Here is a 24,167-nt window from a genome sequence, read left to right as displayed (position 1 = left end):
CAATTTTTCCCTTCATAATTGCATTTTTTATACAGTATCAGCATTTACTGGTCAGTAAAAAGTTGAGGAAATACAATGATTGAAGGTTGTAATGTATTAATTTTGCAAATGAGGCGATTTGTTTTAACAATACCTGCCTGACATTTACCACATTTAAACCAGGTTAAAAAGCCCATCTGTGCTCACGCAATTCAGAAAATCAATCAATATATTCAGCTGAATCTGAATCTTTGAATCAGGCTGCATGTTGCACAGACACGTCCAGAGTGTTTGAGAAGCACTCAGTAACGTTGCGGCGGAAAACGAAGGCAGGGAGCGCCTATACCGCCGAAGGAATCCAAGCAGCGTAACACGAAGCGCATCGGGTTTAGCTTCCTGTCACATCACCAAACACTGGCCCTGAGTTAAGAGCTGCTGTAATGCTAAACAGCGTAGCAGGCTAAATGCCTTTCTCCACTGCAGTTACGCTTCATTTCAAACTAGCCTTTCCCCATTCTTCAGCTGAGAGAGATACTGTAGAGGGAGTAGACAGTATTCAAGCAAGAAACAAAAAATGATTCCTTTCCTCATAGAGAGAAGTTAGAGGTTCACTAGATATGTCCGACATATTTTTGGTCAGTGGCATACAGAATTTATTCAGAGGTACAATCATTTGCAAGTCCAGGAGACCATTCGTGTTCAGCCCAGGTTGACTTCAGTTGAAAAGATTTTCTTGGCTATTGAATGTCTATTACAGGGAAAAAAGATTAACCAGAATTAGGGTGGATGACCTTGCCTCCAACTGGAGCCCCCGTCATTTCTTAACAAGGAGCCTTTCAAAAGAATGTCTGTGTCCAATTGTTTCAATTATGCAAATGGGCACTGAAATTGAAGCAGCGGGAGGGGGGGGCACTCTCAAATTAAAAGTTGGAGCTTTCATTCTTTCTGGGTGCATTGGCACCCCCCTTTTTTGGAAATTTTGTTTCTTCCTCTGCCTCCACCGGCTGGCAATACCCGCATTCTCTTCCTCCATCTCAGCCTTCATCGCGTACAACTGGACTCTCGTCGTGGCTGTGGGAAATAAGCGCTAAGGAAAAAGCTCAAAGAGCTGGAGACTGTGGAGGCGGGGGTGGAAGTGGAGGGTGGGTGCTATCAGAGTAGATTTGTTGTGCCTTGTTCCAGGGCTGAAAACACCCAGTGGTCATGGAGAAGGGTCATGAGACTCCCAAAAGGATTACCCTGAACTGGAGTCATGAGACCCGGCCGAACAAAGGCCCTGCTCACATGCTCATCATATGAACCGCTCCCCATAAAGTGATGAGCTTTCCTGTGCTGTGAGCTTCATTGCGCTGGGCGGACTGGAGGAGAGCAGGAGGGAGAGGGAGAGGGGCGTCCCCGGGACCGGCCTCGGAGAGAGCCTTTTTCAGCTCCCGCCTGCCTGCCTGCTTCTTCAGGTGCTCTCCAGGTAGGACAGAACACACACACACACAGGCTCACGTCTGCTGGAGCTTTCTGTGGTGGAGGCTGCACTGTTCAGGGGACATACTGATGCAGCCAATTAGGAGTGGAGGATCACTAAATGCGGGCTATCGGGGGAATGTTCATTCTTTCCCACAACCTTCATTTATATGCTGGTTAGAGTATTATATAGCTAATTCAACAGCCAAAATTTTTTTTTTTTTTTTAATCATTCAATTATGCACAAGACATTTGTTGTGATTGTTCATTTTCCGTTAGTTATTCTTCACCACAGGTATTCAGAAACGTCTGCTAATAGCCTAGTTTGACAGATAAAACAATATTCAGGGTGTTTCTTCGTTTTCTTTGTCCTGTGGTAAATTGTTCTGTTCCGTAAAATATTTTTGCCAGGAAAAAAAAATGGTGACTGAAAAAATCATATTAGCGATTAGGAATCAGGCACCATGGAACAATCCAGGATATTTCAGAACGGTTTCTTTAAAATATTGCTCCCTAAAAGTTATGAAGCTAACTGCATGCAATATGAGAATATGAATTCTCATTGAAAAGTTGTAGAAAAGTTTTAAATGACACATTTTTGTCATTTACCACACCATTCCAAAGAGAACAGAAACCTGTCATGTCGGCGTCATCAGATCAGTTTGGTTGGTGAACAGGTAGAAGACAGGGGCAGGCGTGTGGGAGTAAGGGTTTGAAACCTGGACTCTGACAGATCAAATCCTGGGAGGCGCACCACCCTTAATCTGTACAGCAACACACTTGACTGCCAACATAAACAGTCACAGAAAAGGTCCAGCTAGAAAACTAGCCAACATGATGAATTTAATGTATGTCTGCCTGCAAAGCAAATGAGAGCACAATAACTGTAGAGCACTGTATCTTCACGAACATAAAGTCGTTTATCAGGGTTCAAAAGACCACAGAAGTACTTTTACTTGCACTTAACATTGATAGTTTTTAAATCTCATAAGGCAGCTGAGAGTTCAGGTACATGTTTGTTACAATCCTAGAAAAGTTTGAAAAATGTTTTTGGCTGGAATAAGCCCAACTCACCCAATGAAATGAGGGCATTACTTCTGCAGTTCTGATAATGTGAGGAAGTAGTGCACCCTGTACTCATTATACTTTTCAGGCTACTTTTGGGGGCTGGGGGTGTGCAGGTGGGTGTGTGGGTGCGTGTGGGGAGTGGGGGTTCCAGCATTTTCTCATGCCTTTTCCAGTTCTCTTTGTGTCAACCGTGTCAGAACATCCAGAACAGGCTAAACTTCAAACGCCTCGGTTTTAATTAGGACCTAAAAGCCCAGACAGACATTGTTTTGAAAAGATATTTTTGGTCCAGCACTGGAACAGGGTCAAAAACCCCCCATACTAGACAACCTTGTGCGTTGTTACCACAGTTCTAGGACAGAGGACATAGAGAAGGGTATTGAGTGTTGTGATCCTAGGTTTACTGGAGCTAAACACTCAGTACAAAAAACTTGTTGTTATTGTTGAACGAACAAAACTGGACTTTTTTTTTATTTCTGTCTGTTACCATCCCCTTAGTTTAGATCCAATTAAATGTTCATGTTTGTAATGTTTATGTTTATGAAAAAGACAACAGCTTCAGATGTGATGTTGGCTATTCGTCAACCCTGAAGTCTGAGAGAGAGAGAGAGAGAGAGAGAGAGAGAGAGAGAGAGAGAGCTTTCATAGCGAGTGCAGTGTTAATCGCCATGGTATAATAGTGTAAGTCATTAAAAGTATCAGGCTTTGCACACACATTTCCACTGGCATGTACTGGAGCATCCTTAGGCATGCAGGCAGGGTCTCCACTTTAGCATTTAGGAGGGATTACGATCTGGCTCAGGGTAAGAGGATTTGCTCCATGAAGGACACTGAAACTTGGGTGTTTGCACGACTAAAAGCAGAATTTCTTGCAGTAATTAATGTCACACATATGTGCATGTGTATCCTGAAGGGGAATGGAAGCAGGATCAGTGACTGTCCAATGCACACGCCTGCTGCAGCAGCTGTAAACTGGCTTACAGTGGGAGCGCAAAAAAGCCTTTCAGTGCATTTATTTGTCAGGCACTTCCTTGTGGTCCTGTCTTTATTGGCACAGTACTTTCTTTATCTTAAGAGAGAGAAAAAAGAGCAAAAACGGCATTGTGCCGTATCTTGTGCTGAGCTTCACGGTACACCCATGCTCCGTGAGCTGTTCCTAAAAACCTATAGTTACAGGCCTTATTCTGTGAAACCCTGCAAGCGGTATGAACAGAATATTTTATACTTTTAGAGGTAAACCTGTGGGGCTGTCAAACACCCAGTTATTTCAGTTAAATTTAAAAAGGAAAAAAAACCAGGGCCAGGATTTAATCAATTGGGATTTAATCAGGACGAACCTTAACTTTGTCTTTCAATTAAATGCAGTAATTTAATTAATGCAATAACGGGGCGACATAGCTCAGGAGGTAAGACCGATTGTCTGGCAGTCGGAGGGTTGCCGGTTCAAACCCCGCTCTGGGCGTGTCGAAGTGTCCTTGAGCAAGACACCTAACCCCTAACTGCTCTGGCGAATGAGAGGCATCAATTGTAAAGCGCTTTGGATAAAAGCGCTATATAAATGCAGTCCATTTACCATTAATTAGTTTTTTTCATTCAGGTTTTAGTTTTCTCCGGTAAGAAGAGACACACTCACATGCAAGTTAACGACAAATATTGATTGAATGCTCAAGGTCTCAGAAGCTTACTTAAATTTGTTGGGCCACTGTCTTGTCCACGAGCAGGGCTTACTAATGTGGTGTTTTTCAGAGTACAGAATGCATTTCTCTAATGAAGAACACTGATAACTACCACAGATCTTCACTTAATTCCTTGTTTTGCCTTTTATTTGTTTTGTAGGCCCAGAAAGCCTGGATAGAGAAAACCTTTCAGAAAAGAGAATGTATTCAGATAATACCCAGCAAAGAACCAAACAAGTAAGTGGAGATATGGGCTGATGTGAATATATTAAATTATATATACAATTATTTATTGTGTTTTGTATATTGTAAATCTACAATACACAATAAATAATGCTCTGTCTGTAAAAGCAAGGAAAATTCCCCACAAAAAGATGTCAAATACCAAATTTCACTATTGTAAGTGAGTTTAAGCAGAAGGAACAGGTAAGTGTTGCAGAGGTACGCTACAGTGAAAGGAAAAGGATCATGGCTTTAAACTGCCTTAACAAGCATCTGAAGCGAAGCTTGGCATTCAAACATCCTGATCACGTATCATTCCCCATTGCTGCATCTGAAACTGAACGTGATGAATGAGGCGTGATCACATGACTCTTTAGGGCTGTGCCACGGATCGCTCCGTTGCCGGGCATGTGGTGGAGGGCTGCCAGTTGGCGTGGTTTTTTGCTTGAGGGCCAAAGCACCATTGATGACTTGTGATTGGAGGAGAAAACCCCTGCTGACTGGAGGAGAGCAGGGACAACCGACGGCCTACATGCAGACACAAAAAAGGCCACGCCCCCGTTTTCTTCTCCCACTGCCGCAGAGCCTCACTAATTGAGTCTCAATAAATGCCATTTTTTGTCTGTTCTTTTTCCCCTTAATTGCGCTTTTCTTTTTCTGAGCAGACTCACTAGTGTCCAAGTCTGTCTGGAATGAGATAGTGTCCAGGCTTCTGTTCAGTGTTGCATTTGTTTGAATGAACAATGAGCATTGATGACATCACCATGCACCCGAGCCAGCAAAATCAAGAATAGATACATTACAAACACATCTACCAGCAAGTTTATTGTTGCATGTCTTCTGCACGTAGGCCGTTGCCTGTCCCTGCTTCTCCAATCGGAAGATGCTATTTTTTTCCAAAGCCACATCCCCTCCATTTTCTTCACACTCTCCCTGGTCACTGCTGCTGCACTCACTGTTCTAGTCTGTGTGTTTTGTTTTTATTCATTTTTGTCTCTTTCCTCCCGATCCCTTCCCCTGCAGGTGCAGCTGTGGGCAGATAGTGACCCAGCACCCTGCCATACCCTCCGCTGCCACCATAAACAAGGGAGCGGAGGAAAACGCCCAGATTGTGCCGCTGGACGTCCCACAGGAGAGATGGTCAGTTCTCAAGCACACGAGGGCCTCTCCGACCGACGCCTACGGTATCATCGAGTTTGGGGGCGGAGGCCACGTCAACAAAGCCATGGTAGGGACTTACAGGGGTAAACCCCAAACAACATGCACCTTTCGGACACCTGACTGCATCAAGGTGTCACACCTGAAAATGTCGGTGACAAATGAAACAAGGTCATATTATCTTTAGATTTCTACTTCTTTACATTAAAATGAGTGGCTTGGGGCTGCCAAGTAGCTAGACCTGGTAAAGTTTTTTGACGTAGAGATGTGCCCAGAGGTCTGGTATGGAATGCACACAGGGCAGTGTGTTGTTGGCCAAAGCGCCATCCTGGGAGTGAGGGTTTCAGTGAGCAGAGTTCTCCCTGATTCACTGCACAATCTACACCTCTGGTCAATAGGGCACCTGCAGACTGACTGCACCAAAGCGAATGTGTGCGCACTGAAAACACCCAGCCCTGATGCTGCAGGCTACATTTACACAGATCTTTCTAACACATCTCAGAGTGTATTTCCTGTGCATCACATCCCACCTGTGAGAAGCATGGCAGCTGTCAGAAACATCAAACAGTTTAACATCATACAAACTTTAGGAATGTCATGAATACCTAAATTCAACCAAACGGTCTTGTCACTCTGTCGCACCTCAGCATATGTTCACAGGTGCTCTTTCTTCGCCTCTCTCTCTCACAGTACATCAGGGTGACGTATGACTCCAAGCCAGACAACCTGCTGCACCTGATGGTGAGGGAGTGGCAGCTGGAGCTGCCCACACTGCTCATATCCGTCCACGGTGGCCTGCAGAACTTCGACATGCAGCCCAAGCTCAAGCAGGTGTTCGGGAAGGGCCTGATCAAGGCCGCCGTCACCACAGGGGCCTGGATCTTCACCGGGGGAGTCAGTAACGGTATGCGCCTTTTGCGCCGGGATGCATGCCCGTCGTATCTGTTCTAAGGTTGATGAAAAAGGCATGTTGCAAAGGACGCTATGAGAAATGCAGGCTACTACAGATGCACGCTCCTTCCACAACACCCACAAATGCAGACCTGGCTCTCTGCTGTGAAATGGACACCTCTAGAGTTTCCTGTCATCATTAACTATAACCGTTGCTCTCTGGAGAAGCCCATACCCTCTCATAGGATATTCGTACATTTATAATCGCTCACAGAAGGAAAGCCGGTATATGGATTAGGCACACCACCCTGTGATGCTATTAATAGATTACATGTAATACTTTATATATGTATAATCAGAAGCAGAAGTGCTTTAGCCAGAGGGAAATAAAATGGATGGACAGATTTTAGAGGGAGATTAGTACTGTAACCAACTGAACCATGTGTGAGAAGCTGAACTTTCCAAACTGAACGTGAGTCTTACCATGCTAGTTGGAATTATTCCATTGACAAACCTTGGTCTCAGGTCAGATAAGGAATATACACACAATGCTAATATACACACTCTACATCTTCTTTAAAAATGTGATTGGATTAAAATTGAAAAGAATAGTAAAAGATGGAAATAAAATGTTTTCCACATTGCCTTTAGACGAATAAAGAGATTCTCCAGATAAACGACTGGTAAAATAACCCAAGGCACTACTTTTTATGTGATGTGAAAACCCTCATTTAATATGAATAATAATACTGCACTTCCTTTATAAAAAGGCAATAAAGGCTTTTGCTTCATTACACACAAAAAAAATCCACAAAATGATTTGACTTTGATCTGTCAGGATCAACGACTTGCAAACTTGTCAAAGCTTACTTTCTGTCTGTCCACCACAGGGGTTGTCCGTCATGTTGGAGATGCCTTGAAAGACCACTCCTCTAAGTCCCGAGGGAAGGTCTGTGCCATAGGAATTGCACCATGGGGAATTGTGGAGAACAAAGAGGACCTCATTGGTAGAGATGTAAGTTCAAAGTGGAGCTTAATGTCATATGAACAGTCCACTAAGACAGTTCCAAAGTAAGACTTCTATTAATCATCATTCATTTGAGTAGAACTTAAGACACAATGATAGCTACACATGCATATTGCTATACTATAGACCTTGCTTGAAAGGAGCACTCAGTCAGCATATCAATGCTCTGACCCACAGATGGCTGAGGGTGAACTGGTGACCCAAATGGCCACATTTAATTCAGCAACAGTGCAGAGACAGTCTCATCTGACTACATAGTCCGTGTGCATGCTTGTTGTTTTTGCCTTCGGAAGATCAGGTTCTGAACTTCTGAGGTCCACCAACAGGTAACGAAGCCCTACCAGACCATGTCCAACCCCCTGAGCAAGCTGTCAGTGCTCAACAGCAGTCACTCCCACTTCATCCTGTCTGACAACGGAACCTGTGGGAAGTACGGCGCCGAGGTCAAACTGCGCCGACAGCTGGAGAAGCATATCTCCCTGCAGAAGATCAACACCCGTAGGTGGCCATTCTTCATTATTTTACATAGCACAGTTATGTGTTGTGATATTGTGGTAAAAATAAAATCTCCCAAAAAGTCTTGTTCAAAGTCCTTGTTCATGTCCCATGTCACCTGAAGTCATGTACCATGTGACCTGTGGGTTTCCCTTTGTCATCCTATGCCTGGAGCTAGCAATAAGGCAGGGACAGCAAAGGGATGCTCAGCTGTCACCACTGACGTCGCAGCGCCCCCCCCCCCCCCATTTCCCATGACCTATACCTAACATAGGGTAGAAACAGAAATGTCCACAGAAATAATTCATAACAGTATCCCAAGTTAAAAGACTTGGCATTTCCATTTTTATGCAATGAAATGTCGTTGTCTGTTATTTAAATTTGATTTGAGTTTGGGCATGTGGCTCCTAATACTGGTCAATGGTGCATATCTTAATCTCTTAATAAGAGTTAAGAAACACTGTCATAGAGCACAGGGGTTCCTCAGATTATGCAGCAGTGTTTGAGCATGGCTTCTCTTACTTATATATACATGTGTGTGTATGTGTGTGTATGTGTATGTGCATGCCTATGTGGGTTGGTGTGCATGTGTGTGCATGTGCACATGTATATCCCTGTTAGGCCTGGGTCAGGGCGTCCCAGTGGTGTGTCTGATAGTGGAGGGGGGCCCCAATGTAATCTCCATCGTGCTGGAGAGCCTCCGGGAGCAGCCTCCCGTCCCGGTGGTGGTCTGCGATGGGAGCGGCCGCGCCTCCGACATCGTCTCCTTCGCACACAAATACTCGGAGGAAGGCGGGTAAGAACGAAACGGCCACCGAACCCGCTTCGCCACCCGCGCCAAAAATATGGTGCGCGGTTCAACCTGAAGGGTTCCCATCATAGGTTAAGTAAATGGTTCCATTCTTCGTCTTCTTTTTCTCCATTGCTCAGGCTGGTGACTGAAAGCGTGAAAGATCAGCTCCTGGTCACCATTCAGAAGACGTTCAACTACAGCCGCAACCAGGCCCAGCAGGTCTTCCTGATGGTCATGGAATGCATGAAGAAGAGAGAACTTGTAAGTAGCAGGGGAAGAACGTACCAGCAGAGACATCCTTAGCCCCTCAGCCAGTGGTCTCAGTCAAAGATAAACTCTAGATTAGGCCAGCTTTAGTCATACAAAGAGGAGATAAGTCAGTGCAGGACCCTGATAATAGCGTATGTTGCCGGCAAAGCCTTTCAAGGATACTGAGGTAAGCATTCAAGTGTTATATTATAACAAAATTATGTAAATGTATTCCCGAATTAAAAAATAAGAGAAAATGTGGACAGAGCAGGGGAATGGGGGGAAGGCTGCTGTTAATATTAATATCTTTTTTTAGGCCTTATTATACAAATATTGTTGAAATACACTGATTACAAGGAAACTAATTTCAATAAACATGCTTTTTAATGATCCACTTTCGCCTGCATTTTCATTCATGTGTCATTTGTCCCTTTGTGAACTCAATGTGTAATTCCAGCCCCTCCCCTTTCTCTACACTATGTACAGAAACGCCATGAATGTCATTTTCATACGCTGTTACATCCAACCATCGCCCACCTTACAGGGCTCTCACCCATGTGTACCCCATCCTCTGTTTAAATGTTTAAATACACAAAGAGAAAAATTACATGGCAACAAAAGTTATTTGTCTGTTGATTTTATATAGAACAATTCCCAACGTCATCTCATTTGTCTCCATTTCCAAATACCATCCGAATAACCTATCTGCTCTTCTGATCTGACTGCCAGTTCCTCCACAGACAGCTCATATAAACGGCGTCATTTACTACACTTAACCAAAAGAACCCTCATGTAATCTTCATGGATTTAATGCTCATGAGCGATAAAAATAAAGCCTAAGCATCTTCACAGTTATCAGATTACAGCTTCTGCCCTGCAGCCTTTTTTTTCAGAGTACGGAGGCTTGACTCCATAGGTTGAAATTACCACATTCCTACAAACAAGTCACAGATTTTCAGCCCAGGAAGTGATGGTGATTAGTAGCTTTAAAAGCCCCTTCGGCAGTAATCTCAGACCCAACGCATTTGGGCTACAGAGGTCAGGGTGAGCCCACCGGCCCAAGTGCCCCGTCTTTCCTGCGGTTCTGCCCCGGGAAGGAATTATGGGTCATCCCGTCGCCACGGCCTCTGTCACACAGATGGAGGGAGCAATATTGCTCTTTCCTCCTCTAATGCACCCACTCCACTCCTCTGCTTTAATTCTTCTGACATGGCTCACCCGGAGGGATATCATTAATCTTAGCGTTTGTATCTATCGTGCATTAGAATATTTAATGCCTGGGATGCCGCATTATTTTAGATAAACGAGATTTGCTGACATGACCCATTTAAACTGCTGAAATGTCACCGGTACTGCCGGCTCTCCCAGGGTCCTTCTTTTATGGCCAGATTCTGCAGTTTGTTTCCAGGGGAAACTTTGGCTTCCACCCCTGTGTAGAATGCATGCAATTTGACTGCATTATGGACTGAAGGCAACAACAGATGGCTAGCTAGGGTCACCTAGGGATAATGTATGGACATATGCACACCTTGTCCATCATTGATAATTAGATGTGTTATATTCTGGACATGTACACCTATTTTTACATTAGCAATGTATTATCCCTATGTCTTCCAACGTGTAAAAATAGGTTAACATCTAGTTATCAAGCTGCTGATTGGTCTATGACACTTTCTTTAGTTACAAGACAAATCGTTGTTGGTCAACTAATGGGCATTCTGGGTCAATTAATGGGCATTCTGTGCCTTCCTGGTGATACCAGATTTTGTATTCCTGAGGGTTACACTGATGATCTAGACTTCTGCAAGTCGCTCTGGATAAGAGCGTCTGCTTATCAATTGCAATTTAATGCATTATCGCAGTTGGCAAACTGCAATTTGAGTAGCGGTGTTACCTAAAATAATGCCCCTGCTCCCTGAATATACCCAGGTGATATAAGAACAAATAGCTGAGAATAAGGTAATAGCAAGTAGCAGCAGCCCACCTTTTGAATTAACAAATGCATTTCAGTAGTTGTGGAACAGCTATCTCGGTGAGAAATTAGGAAATGGGCGGACTCTTCATGAAGTCTCTATCTTTTCATTCATTCTCAATTGCTGAAAAGCTGGTACATAGTGATGCTACAGTTTCACAATACCTCACAATCCCTCAACACACAGAGTGTCTTCATTCACAGAGGGCCTATGTTTCCCATAAACCACCCTTCCCCCGCTGGGGCTCATTTTCCTCTAAACGAAATCACGCAACAGATTAATGTTTTGGCTCTGCGTTGAGTTTGGAATGGTTCTAAAGGACAGACGCAGCCAAAAAGCCCGCTGAGCTCATTATCGCAAAGAACACCGTGAGCACGAGTGTCCAGTCCCCCGTGCCGTGAGGGCCCTCATTATCAACGGCTCTCAAGATGGCCTCAGCCATCTGAGGCATACGGCCTGCGCCCAGCGCCATGGTAACCGCATTACCAGCAACTGCAGAACATGTGACATTGGATCTGCCGTAATTGCATTTGCTGCGGTCCGTCTGCAACAAGAGCTGCACTGTTGCTGCCTTAGAAAAAAAATTAAGTTGTAAGTCTGGTGAAATGTGAAATTGTTTGTGTGTGCTCACGCATGTCTATATATCGGGAATGTCTTCTCTCAAATGCCATTTCTGACACAAATGTGTTCAGGGCAGCTCATTTTCTTGTGGTGGGACACAGGCACCAAATCTGATCCATAACAGATTTGGTGCATTGCTTTATGTAATCTCTTGCATAGTTTCTGGATGATCTTTTTTACACAGCTGGGTATGTGCTAAAGTGATCTAGGCTACATACTATATCTGTCTTACTTGAGGGTACAGAAACAGTGATTAATTGTTATCATGGGATCAAAACTGTACTGCTTTGATCCCACTGTACTGTACAAAACTGAAACAGCCATGGGAGCACGTTCATTCATTACTTCATTTACTCACTCAAACACATTCATTCTGCTGTTATTGATGTATGTGACAATTAAAGTGAAAATTCCTCCACTGAAGGAAAACACAAAACCCCCCAAATGACAAAAGCCCATCACCTCACACGTTAAGTCCTGTCCACTTCCCCAATTCATATACGTGGTATTTTTCACCTGTTAATATCTCTTGTAGAAACTGGTGGCTTCTTTTCTCCTCTCTGATCCAGATAACAGTGTTTCGCATGGGGTCCGAAGGACAGCAGGACATTGAGATGGCCATACTGACAGCTCTGCTTAAAGGTATACCCTACTGCTGTGTAACACTGCACAGTACCATGACTCACACAAAATCTTTTACGGCCAGGGGGGTGCTTATCCTGTTAAAGCTACGGGTTCCAAAGAGTGAAAGTGCTCCACGGTCTGCACATGCAGTCTGCGTGGGCTAGCTGTGCCTGTAGAGCACTCCTCCACCTCAATGACTGCACTTGTATGTCTGAACCCTGCCATACTGACGGAGGTCATTACAATGACGAGGCAAGCCTAAGAGTGCACTTGGGTGTTCTAACCGGAGAGGACCAGCTGTGGATCCTCCATTGTGTGACATGGGGGTGGCCCGTTTGTTTACAGGCACCAACGCCTCGGCGCCTGACCAGCTGAGCCTGGCGCTGGCCTGGAACAGGGTGGACATCGCCCGCAGCCAGATCTTTGTCTACGGGCTCCACTGGCCTGTAAGTGCAGCCCCCTGCAGCTCCACTTCACCCGCGCAAACACCTTCACCTTCCGTAACATCTCACAGACAGAAAACACTTGAGATGATAAAAACCCTCGCAAGACTGGACTTTATTATGCAAGTAAATGTCAAGCATTATGTATCTGCCACGTGGGTAGGTCAAATATTTATTAATTCATAAAAAGGAAATGAAAACCAAAATGGTCAACCAAATCTGGGAATGTCAAGAACTGCCAAATTGAACCTCCTCATTCATGTGCCTTCAACTAAACTCACACCCCTGGCATGATCGTCCAAATTTTTTCCCTGAATTTTAAGCCAGAAAGCTGAAGCAATAGTCCTGGTTTGCAGAAGGCACTAGATGATTTAGTTTTTTTTACGAGGACCTAAAATATTTGTTATGTAACAGTTGACAGAAAATGCACCCTTAAATCTGTCTGGGAGTTTTGAACCTCAGTGCCCTCCATTTTAATCCACTTCTAATGCAGGAACAATCCAATACCAAACAGTTAATTTCTCTTTCTTTTTTGTATGGTGACTGGTTTTAGGTTGCACGTAAAAGCACCATGCGTCAATGCTCTGTGCTTGGCTGTGTGTGTGTGTGTGTGTGTGTGTGAGCGGGCAGTTTTGTCATAATCTCAATCTGGCAGTGCAGACAAGGAGATACGGCCTACCGATTAAGCTGAGCACACAGGTACCCATTTGATAATAGGAGAGCACAGAAAACATAAAACTGCTATTCTGAATCCTGCTTATTCAACCTAACACTGCCACAAAGTCTAAATCCCCACAAAAATTCACAAATGTCGAGAGGAGTTAACATGTGCTGGGAGGCATGGAATATTTCCAGAGACACTCATCTCCAAGAAACACACTGCTGGATCCTTAAGGAACCCTCCTCAGCACATTCTCCCCTCTCCTCCCCTGCCCTTTCTGCCTCGCAGCCCGCAGGCAGCCTGTCCTCTGCCATTTCCACCAAGGAGAAGCCCAAAAGCCCAACCAATGCCTCCCGGAACAAGGCCAAGACCCGGGGCAAGAAGGGGAGGGGAGCAAAAGCCAAGCCTGAGCCACCGGAAGAGACTGACCCCAGGAAGCTGGAGCTAATGAACTGGGTGAGTACCTCTGGACACTCACCACATTACTGTATGTAGATGTATATCTGTACGTACGTATCAGTGTTTCCCAACTAGCGTGTCGTCAGGGGAGGGAGGTGTGCCATGCGAGAAATCTTTTTTTTGTTCAAGAATTAAAAGTTGAAATGAATTTAACACAATTTATGAAAAAAAAATCTTTTCATAAAAGCCAAAATAAATTTCATTAAAATACATACTGCTTAATTAAAACATGCCACATAAACATCAGTAAGTCACTCACTTTTCAGAGTGGTGTGCCATAAGACTATAAAATTGTGAAGTGTGCAGCAGAAGGAAAAAGGTTGGGAATCACTGGTATATACTATTTATATACAGTATATACATATAAATACATATGTACACACTCACAAACACGCATGTGTGCGTCTTATTTCTCCATTTACACAACTGAGAGAGAGAGATTGACTGTCGGCAATAATGGCGAACACACAGGTTTTCTAGCAGTCAGTCACATCACATTCAGTCAACGCTGCTGTCGGGCTGATTTAGGGAAGGTCGTGGGGTGAGCTGCACTGGGTCCTGAGCTCTCTCTGGCTACCACAGGTGAACTCCTTGGAGCAGGCCATGATGGACGCGCTGGTGCTAGACAGGGTGGACTTCGTCAAGCTGCTGATCGAAAACGGAGTGAATATCCACCACTTTCTCACCATCCCCCGACTCGAGGAGCTGTACAACACGGTGTGTCTGAATAATACCTCAGTGACTGTTAACACAAGCTAACCAGCCCTCCAATTAAGTCTCTGTGTGTGTCAGTGTTTATATTACATGATATATATGAGCAATTAGGCAGATAGGTGTACTGAGCAGATCAGAAAACAGGGGAAAAGTCATCATATTGGTCAAGTGGTACTGTGGTTTAGATTAGGCTTTCTATACAAATTATAACCCTCTCAACAATAAACATGGCCAAGCAGAACACTGAGACTCCCAATGATAACAAATACGTGAGCAAAGACTGGTATCACGTGGTCCATTTCCAAGAAAATTTCCCAACAAGAAGACATCAAAAATATACACAGTGTTCAAAAATGCATTCACGCATCCCCTCTGTGAATACAATGAATAACCCACATGGGGAAGAACCAGGCAACCCTAAACCTAACCCAGCATACCAGGAGAAACACACAAAACACACGTTTTCTCTGAAAATATCAGCGACTAGCATGTGCTATGCTCATAATGAGGACAAATGGCATAACAAACACAGGTGTCCACATGAGCTATCCCGACCAAAATGTCTGAAATTTGTACCTTCACTTTTGCACTGTTTCATATACCAGTTTGGGGTTTGATTGATGGGGCATCCTCATCTCAACACAAGCTTCCCTGCACAGCTTTTCTGACTTGTGCTCCTTCTCTCTCTCTCTTCCAGAGGCTGGGGCCGACTAACACCTTACATTTCGTAGTCAGAGACGTCAAAAAGGTGAGCTGATGCATCCTTCTCAGGAAAACCTCCATGCAAACTGACAACTCTGCTACATTTTCACTCATTAAGATATAACACTACCAAGATTACAATAATAATTACTACTTATCATAGTACTATCATAGTATAGTAATATCTATCCATTTGATATTTGCCCTCGTTGGGGGCAACATAAAGAGATCTGCAAGTTACAGACAGGTCACAGGCTGCCCCACACTAATACACAGCAGACACAACAGAACCCACATGTTGCAGCTGGACACCCACAATGCACCTTGCTGCCTGTTCCAAAAATATCCGGCAGTACTCTCTGTCTGTCAGAGCACTCTCAATGCTTTGATAGTCAAAGAAAATCAATCATATCCTCAAGCTAAGATGCAGATAAGGGATTTTTAGGAGCATTAAGCCGATAAAAGATGTGATGTTGCAGGGAAACCTCCCCCCCGATTATCAAATCACCCTGATCGACATTGGGCTGGTGCTGGAGTTCCTTATGGGCGGGGCTTATCGCTGCAAATACACAAGGAAGAGCTTCCGCGCACTCTACAATTACCTGTATGGCCTGAAACGGGTGAGTGGAGCCTTCTCACGCAAAGCTCTTGGTACAATTTTTATTATAAAATCAGTAATTCTGTATAACATGCTGGATTGAAGATTGTGTTAATTTTCCTCTCTCGTCCATTTGCAGCCAAAGGCTCTCAAACTCTTGGGAATGGAGGTAAGCACCTAGGGTACTTCTTCCCCCAGTAAACACCATTTCTGTATTTCCTGACCTCTATACAGTACAAATGAGCACAAAAATCAAAACTTCAATAAAAAAGCAAAGCTGAAAACCTTTCAAAAGCAAAGCTGGTGTGCGTGTGTGTGTGTCTGCGTATGTGTGTCTGCGTGGTGCACAGAGTAATTATTTGATTCAGTTTGTATGCAATAATGCACACTCTAATCTCGCCCTAAAAATGTAGTAGTTTGTTGACAATTTGTTCCACATTAAAGGTATAGAACTGTGGACAATACATTGTTGACTGCATTCAGTTGACTGTAAGGCACAGTGTATAAGGTACCATAGAAATATCTCTAATTAAAATACAACTTGGCTTGGATTAAAGCTCCATAGAAGAGTACATTCCTGTCAGTACTTCTGGGATGGAGATGCATTTTCCACAGTGTCAGCCTCTGTTACTCTTTCTATCGGCCCTTCAGCAATGAATAACTGCCAATCTTTCACCAGGATGATGAGCCACGCCCGAAGGGCAAGAAGAAGATGAAGAAGAAGAAGGAGGAGGAGATCGACGTGGACGTGGACGACCCCGAGGTCAGCCGGTTCCAGTACCCTTTCCACGAGCTGATGGTGTGGGCGGTGCTGATGAAGCGCCAGAAGATGGCGCTCTTCTTGTGGCAGAGGGGGGAGGAGGCCATGGCCAAGGCCCTGGTGGCCTGCAAGCTGTACAAAGCCATGGCTCACGAGTCCTCTGAGAGCGAGCTGGTGGACGACATCTCCCAGGACCTGGACAACAACTCCAAGTGAGTAGCCCCCCCCCACCCCCCTGCCTGGTAAACGAGCACTTTCTCGAGTTCATTAACAAACAAATGCAAAAACAGGAATATCTAATGACAAAAACTGAGCATTCAGCCAATCGATATGTATGAGCAAAAACAAAAAGTACGACAACATAGTACAACACTAGCAAAACAATATTACAATAAAAATGTGCTAATGGAGTTTGAATAATTAGTATACATTATATAAAATGTACATTTTGGTCACAATGCAGATGTGCCCATGTAAAAAATGTATACTTCTACTGAAGTATAATTATGTAAGCTTTAATTATACCTCAAGCATTCTAAAGTACAAAATAGGATATCATAAGTACACTCCATCGTAGTGTTTTTCTCCATGGTTGGAAATATGGTCATGATCTGTTCTTACCCTTCTGAACTTTATACTTTAAGGAATGTTGGTAGCTGAATTTTGCTTTTTGTGCTGCAGGGAGTTTGGGCAGCTGGCTTATGAGCTACTGGACCAGTCCTATAAGCACGACGAGCAGGTGGCCATGAAGCTGCTGACGTACGAGCTGACGAACTGGAGCAACTCCACCTGCCTAAAGCTCGCCGTAGCTGCCAAACACCGCGACTTCATCGCCCACACCTGCAGCCAGATGCTGCTCACCGACATGTGGATGGGCTGCCTGAGAGTGGGCAAGAGCCCGGGCTTCAAGGTACAGCCTCAGACATGCTTTAGCTGACTTCGCCCATGACAGGAAGTAGGAAGTCATAAAAGCAGGGCCAATCAGCTGACTCCGCCCATGAAAAGAAGTAGGAAGTCAGCAAAGCAGGGCCAATCGGCTGGCTCCACCAATGACAGGAAGCAGGAAGAGCCAGCTCTCCCAGTGTCACTACGCAAACCTTCATGCCTGCATAAACACTTGTGATTGTTGCTAAAATGCTGCATTCTGAAGCCTGACAGAGTAGCCCACATAAGGCCTAACAGACTGAACCGAAGCACTGTGCCCTCTCACTGAGCAGTGTTCCCTACTCCCTGCAGGTGATTCTTGGCATCATTTTCCCACCCTCGATTCTGCTCTTGGATTTCCGGATCGGAGAGGACATGTCATACCAAGGTTCTGCTGAAAACGAAGCGGGAAAAGAAAAGGAGGACGACACCAAATCCAGCAAGGTGCCGTACCCACCGACAGTTCTCATCACAAAACGCAGGACACAGTGTCCCGCTGCCAGACACAGAGTCCTGCTGTCAGACACAGACTCTCTCTAACGGAACGCGGCCAGTTAAGCAGCAGCACATGGTGCTTTAACGTGCCCCTGTGCTGTGGCATCAGCCACGCGTGGTTGGGCATCACCCTGGCAGCAAGGCTTTGACTAATCACTAATCCTTACTGAATACAGCCAGCATTCTGAACAACTTATCTCCTCTTTAACAAATAAAAATACCATTTCTTTATTCTAAAAATAAGAAAATGTGACCAAAGGGCCCTTGCATGTCCAAGGGAAAATAAAAATGCAACGGGGAATAGCATTGGGCAATTCGCAAATCTTTCAAATGAACAAACTCACGCAATGCCATTAGCACGTAGCGCACATTCTGAGCGGTGGAATAGCTAGGTTATCTCAAGCAAATACATTTTACGCAATACCAAAGCTAGTTATGTAATAAGTGGTAAAATTATTTCACAAACACCACTATGTGTAGATAGAGAGATAGTAGGATGGAGGGTGGGGGACTTATAACTTCAGCACCCTGGGGTCAACTGGGCTCGACCCAGTCGTGACTATACCTACCATGTTTTTCAGGATGGTGCTGCTGACACCGTGTCCAGGAAAGGTGATGAAGAGGAAGGTAGCAACATTAGGAAAATTCCCATCGGGATGAAGATATATGAATTCTATAACGCGCCTTTCACCAAGTTCTGGTTCAACACTGTAAGTGAACTGTAATAGTGACTCAGAATTACTTTTTTGTGTGTACATTAAACCTACAATGTTTATGTGGACTGATGAAGTCAGTGTAATTATTCCATTGAATGTTCATCATGATTCAAAATGTTCCTCAAAAATGGCTAGTAAAGCTCTTACCGTGTCTTCCATCAGGTCTCCATAACTGGTGATCTTGATGAGTCATTTTGAGATGTCTCTTTCCCTGGGCAGATTTCATACCTCATGTACCTGATGATGTACAACTATGTCATTCTGGTCAAGTTGGAGCGCTGGCCCACCCTCCAAGAGTGGACAGTCATCTCCTACATCTTCACCCTGGGGCTGGAGAAAGTCAGACAGGTATAGATGATTACCTCAAAATCAATCAGTCGTCATTTCAAATCAGTGAATGGATGAATGAAGGATACTGCTTGAGAGTAATCCGATGGAGCCAGAATTTATCGCCTTTCTTTTCATATTTTTCTTTTTAATTATAACTGATACAGTAGTAAACATCCAAATTTCAGAGAGCGCATGAAATGCTTCCAGGAATAATGTCACCACTGTTATCTATTGGGTGTTGATGTGTGACTGAATTGCCAAAAATACATCACATGGTCACATGGAAGCTGTGTGACCCTGCTGCTGATTGCCTGTCAACTCCCAATAGATAACAGTGGTGAAAATTTTCTCCTGGAAGCATTTCACTTGGCCTCTGAAGTTTAGATGTCTGCTATCGCATCAGGAAGAAATGCAATACGCCACATGGTGGCGATGACCGTTACTGCATGCAATAATTATCCACGCAGTGTATCGCCCAGCTCTAGCATGTGCTGATTTCGGGTCTGCACCACGCGGTGAATCTGGGGCTTCGTCACGTGCACGCTGGGTCACGGTTTCTCCGGCTCCTCAGATCCTGATGTCGGAGCCAGGAAAGCTGAGGCAGAAGATAAATGTGTGGCTGCAGGAGTACTGGAACATCACTGACCTGGTGGCCATCTCCACCTTCATGATGGGCTTCCTGCTCCGCTTGCAGAGCGAGCCGTACATGGGTTATGGCCGTGTCATCTACTGCGTCGACATCATCTTCTGGTACATCCGCGTGCTCGATATCTTCGGAGTCAACAAGTACCTGGGCCCCTATGTCATGATGATTGGGAAAATGGTGAGGGTTATGACTGCTGTGCTGTACTTAGTTTTTCACAGATGACCATCCTGCCATACACCAAGCTGATCAGTATTCTGTACTTTGTGTCTCACAGATGATTGACATGCCATACATTGCAACTCATAGATTGATCTGCTATACTTTGACTCATACATTACTGATGTGCAGTACTTTGTGAATTAGATGACTGATGTGCTCTACTTTTGGGTCTCACAGATGATTGACATGCTGTACTTCGTGACTTACAGATGATCGACATGTTGTACTTTGTGGTGATCATGCTGGTGGTGCTGATGAGCTTCGGCGTGGCCCGGCAAGCCATTCTACACCCCGACGAAGAGCCAACATGGCGCCTGGCACGGAACATCTTCTACATGCCCTACTGGATGATCTATGGAGAGGTGTTTGCGGATTCCATAGACCGTAAGACTAGAATTCATAGTAAGACTCTGTTTCCTGTTTCAAGGGCGGATGATCAGTTCCCAGTTTCTCACGACAATGACTCTTTCCCAGCAGCCATCTAGACCTGTCTCTCCCAGTTTGTCCTGAATACTTCCCAACCTCATATCCAATTCCGATTTGTCACACTGTCTCCTGTTCACTCAGCTCCCTCTAGTGGTTAACCTGTGCACACACACATTGAGTTTTACAACAAAAAATGCATAAGCAAAGAATAAGATTGAATGAGGTTTCCCGTGGTTGCATTTAGTAGAGACATATCATTAAATATGCCAGTGTTAATCAAGAAAACATATTTAGAAAAATGTTCAGAAGTTCATAAACACTGTTTTTGAAGAAATGGTCAAAATATCCTTAAATTGTATTTCTTGTTTCTCTTAAATCCATGCTCCATTATACTACTGCTGTATGCCAAATGTCCTTTGTCAGTCAGTCACCCACATTCATATAATACTGACTGAGACTATAGTGCTATATTTGGTACTAAATCGTAAGGGCAACAGAGTCTAGAATCTAATGATTACATTGTCAGTTTTTGTAAAACGACAGCAGTTTTAATGTTTTAAAAGGTAGCCACAGCATTGGCATATCTTTCATTTAAAGTAAAAATGTCAGTGATAGAATCATCGTGAAGTTCAAATTTCACAGCATTTATGAGTACACAAAGCCAAGTATTTCAGCGTAACTTACTTATATTTTGCATTTAGAAGCTAACTGCAGGTAATTCAAGACTTTCTGTCAGGTCACTCATGTTATATTATATCAGTCTTATCCAGAGGACCTTACAAAGATTACATTTTCACATACAATGAACACAGCTATATATTCTTCCTAAAGCAATCTGGGCTAATTACCTTGTTCAAAAGTGCAATGGTAGTGTCGGAATCAAACCCCACAACCTCTGAGTTACAAGCCAAGTTCCCTAACTATTATACCAAACTTCATTCTGATTTGTACTGCATTTCCCAACATTCTGTAGAGTAAACCTGAATGATATACTCTTTAATTATCATTCCTACTCTTGGGTTTGGCTAAAATGCTGTCACAGAATGTAGAGAGTGAACTTTGTCACTAAGGGGACTAAACCGAGAATCTCCCAAATCTTCCAAGGATCATCCGCCTGCTAGTATTCTCAGGTGTATTCTTACTGTGCCCCCTTCTGTCACAAGCCAGGGACTGAACCTGAACTTATGCATCCCATCGCCTCATAAATATCCTCAGGCCCACCCAGGTCCTGGAGGGGCACAGATAACACTGGTTTTTGTGACAATCTCTTAAATACACAACTGTATCATTCAATGGAATATCAATGGAGTTATCTCATCTTAATGGTAAACAACTGGGTATCACAAGGCCACCGGTGTTAATTGAGGATCATAACGGATCTAATTAAGTAGTTTAAAGCTCATACAGTGTTCAGTTATGAATACCAGGAACATCTTCACCCACTCCTCCTTTAATGCAACTGATCCATACGCACCATGATACAGGGCCTGTTCACGTATGTCGATCATCTGTAAGTCACCAATGAACAGTTGAACATATGAACTGATTGCATACAATCTGGTTGTGTCTGTGCTATAATGTTTTTTTTCCCCCTGCAAAAATAGAAATACAGGGGGAAAAAAACACAATACCTAAATTCTCAAAAACTGAAATTGTGTCAAAAATTCCAAAAAGTGAACTATCCCTTTAAGCCAGTCAGATATGGTTCCTTAGGCTGAAGTTGCAAAAGTGCCACCTAGCAAAGTTTTTGCATCTAGAAGTTGCCAGTTGTCAATGATGCATCTTTCTTCTAATTGGTGCTAGCTCTCCTGTGGCACACGGTGTGGTTTATGTTCATTGCCTGTGGGTTACTATGCGGAGGCAAAGCTCCATGCATAGGTGCAGGTGGCGTAGAACTGAAGCACAAACATAATGTAATTGCTAGCTACTAAAATAGCAGAAAAGAAGGGTAAAGACAAAGATAGTGCACAACTATTTACAATTTTACATTGATTATGCACTAGTGCACAGTATAATGTACAGTACAGTATATGAACCTAGCATGTGATACATGCAATATAGACAAAATGTCTTCCTTGTGACAGGAAATGAGTTTTCTTTTTCTTTGTTTTGCTTGATATTTGGCTGCTATTTATCTTGTAATTCTCTGTGTCCCTTCTTGAACATCCCTGAACCTCTGGACATGCCTGTAGTCTACGCAATGGAGATCAACCGTAAGTAAGAACACATTAGCCTGCTGTATTTGTTTCTTTTCTTTTTTGATTTGTCTTGTTTCATCGCAGGTTTGTTTATTCTGGTTTTTGTTTTTGTTATACCCCTCCTTCTCAGAGGCTTCAGCACATTCAATTTATGTAAATAAAATGTTACCTCAGGGGTGGGAGAGATAAAAAGTAAACTATGACAACTCTTATTACATACTTGACTGCTTGTGTAAAGAATCCTAGCTGGGTATACCAATTTCAATCTTATAAGTTTGATATGGCATCTGTGGCAATCTTCACATGCAGTATATTACTAGGTCTCACACAATACATAATATGGCTATTTACTGTGAATAAATAATATCTGATAAAGAGAAACTGTATACAATGATGAAGTCAGCGTGCCCGTGTTGGCACAGTTCCGGTACTTTGCAGAGGAATAATAAGTATTTTGGCTGATTTGGCAGCTCCTTGTGGGGACAATTTGTATGATGAAGATGGGAAGAAGCTGCCTCCCTGCATTCCTGGGGCCTGGCTCACCCCTGCCATCATGGCCTGCTACTTACTGGTCGCAAACATCCTTCTAGTAAATTTACTCATCGCCGTGTTCAAGTAAGTGATCCATTGCTGGCCTGCAAGGCACACTAAGTGATACAGAAACCAAGGTCCAAAACTGTCACAACACCATGCCTGACTACAGCACTGAGTTAAGATGGCTACCTGCACAGTTATTCTCATTAGGGGCGACATAGCTCTGGAGGTAAGAGCGGTTGTCTGGCAGTCAGAGGGTTGCCGGTTCGATCCCCCGCCCTGGGCATGTCGAAGTGTCCCTGAGCAAGACACCTAACCCCTAATTGCTCAGGTGAATGCGAGGCATCAATTGTAAAGCGCTTTAGATAAAAGCGCTATATAAATGCAGTCCATTTACCATTTACCATTATCAGCTTGACCAACACAGCCCAGCTTGGACCAACAATAAACCATAATTATCAAGTTTGGAATTTGTGCTGGTCTATGCTGTTTTTTTAAAGATGGGTACACTGTTAATCTATACAAACCCCCGATAACTCACCATAACTGCGTTGAGGACATCTTTGACGAAGGTATAACGGATTGATTTAACGTCTCCTTTCTGACAGCAACACCTTCTTCGAAGTCAAATCCATTTCCAACCAAGTGTGGAAATTCCAGCGATACCAGCTTATCATGACGTTCCACGACCGCCCGGTCCTCCCGCCACCGTTCATCATTTTCAGCCACATGTACATCCTTTTCAAACGCATATGGTGGCGCTGCAAAAAACGGGATGGGGACCCAGACGAGCGTGATCGCGGATTGAGTGAGTTAGAGACCGATTCTGAATTTAGACTACTACAATGAGGAAAACAAACATTACAGGACTGCTTATCCAGCCGCGTTGCTGCAAAAGTCGATTTTAATTTCAATATGCTAACTACTGGTTTTTTCCACAGAACTCAGATTGACGGCAGAGGAGCTAAAGAGTTTGTATGAGTTTGAAGAGCAGTGTTTGGAGGAATATTTTCGCGAAAAGGAAGATGAGCAGCAGTCCTCCAATGACGAACGTATTCGGGTTACGTCTGAAAGGTCATTTTTCTCATTTTCATTGAGCTTTTCACTA

The 24,167-nt window shown here is 43.8% G+C and overlaps 1 protein-coding gene across 4 annotated transcripts in view; it reads left to right on the top strand.

Annotated features, from left to right (window-relative positions):
- Window positions 1-24,167, top strand: part of LOC135242589 (transient receptor potential cation channel subfamily M member 1-like) — a 41,000-nt gene that overhangs the window by 14,489 nt on the left and 2,344 nt on the right. For 2 of the 4 annotated variants that reach the window (XM_064313734.1, XM_064313730.1), the window contains exons 2-26: window positions 4,342-4,418; window positions 5,427-5,631; window positions 6,252-6,465; window positions 7,343-7,467; window positions 7,806-7,977; window positions 8,596-8,770; window positions 8,905-9,028; window positions 12,180-12,252; window positions 12,580-12,680; window positions 13,627-13,794; window positions 14,380-14,514; window positions 15,209-15,259; window positions 15,693-15,833; window positions 15,951-15,980; window positions 16,491-16,783; window positions 17,253-17,481; window positions 17,808-17,939; window positions 18,572-18,700; window positions 18,926-19,054; window positions 19,608-19,859; window positions 20,111-20,303; window positions 22,520-22,540; window positions 22,996-23,140; window positions 23,668-23,867; window positions 24,001-24,133. In XM_064313734.1, coding sequence (XP_064169804.1) covers window positions 5,629-5,631; window positions 6,252-6,465; window positions 7,343-7,467; window positions 7,806-7,977; window positions 8,596-8,770; window positions 8,905-9,028; window positions 12,180-12,252; window positions 12,580-12,680; window positions 13,627-13,794; window positions 14,380-14,514; window positions 15,209-15,259; window positions 15,693-15,833; window positions 15,951-15,980; window positions 16,491-16,783; window positions 17,253-17,481; window positions 17,808-17,939; window positions 18,572-18,700; window positions 18,926-19,054; window positions 19,608-19,859; window positions 20,111-20,303; window positions 22,520-22,540; window positions 22,996-23,140; window positions 23,668-23,867; window positions 24,001-24,133 — 3,368 coding nt within the window. In that variant the 5' untranslated portion in view covers window positions 4,342-4,418; window positions 5,427-5,628. Of the gene's footprint in view, window positions 1-1,304; window positions 1,445-4,341; window positions 4,419-5,426; window positions 5,632-6,251; window positions 6,466-7,342; window positions 7,468-7,805; window positions 7,978-8,595; window positions 8,771-8,904; window positions 9,029-12,179; window positions 12,253-12,579; window positions 12,681-13,626; window positions 13,795-14,379; window positions 14,515-15,208; window positions 15,260-15,692; window positions 15,834-15,950; window positions 15,981-16,490; window positions 16,784-17,252; window positions 17,482-17,807; window positions 17,940-18,571; window positions 18,701-18,925; window positions 19,055-19,607; window positions 19,860-20,110; window positions 20,304-22,519; window positions 22,541-22,995; window positions 23,141-23,667; window positions 23,868-24,000; window positions 24,134-24,167 lie in introns of those variants that run through there. The other 2 variants (XM_064313735.1, XM_064313731.1) reach the window with 2 other exon arrangements.

This window comes from Anguilla rostrata, chromosome 16 (genome assembly GCF_018555375.3).
Source record: "Anguilla rostrata isolate EN2019 chromosome 16, ASM1855537v3, whole genome shotgun sequence".
Classification (NCBI taxonomy): Eukaryota; Metazoa; Chordata; class Actinopteri; order Anguilliformes; family Anguillidae; genus Anguilla; species Anguilla rostrata.
This window is presented reverse-complemented; position numbering and strand designations above follow the sequence as displayed.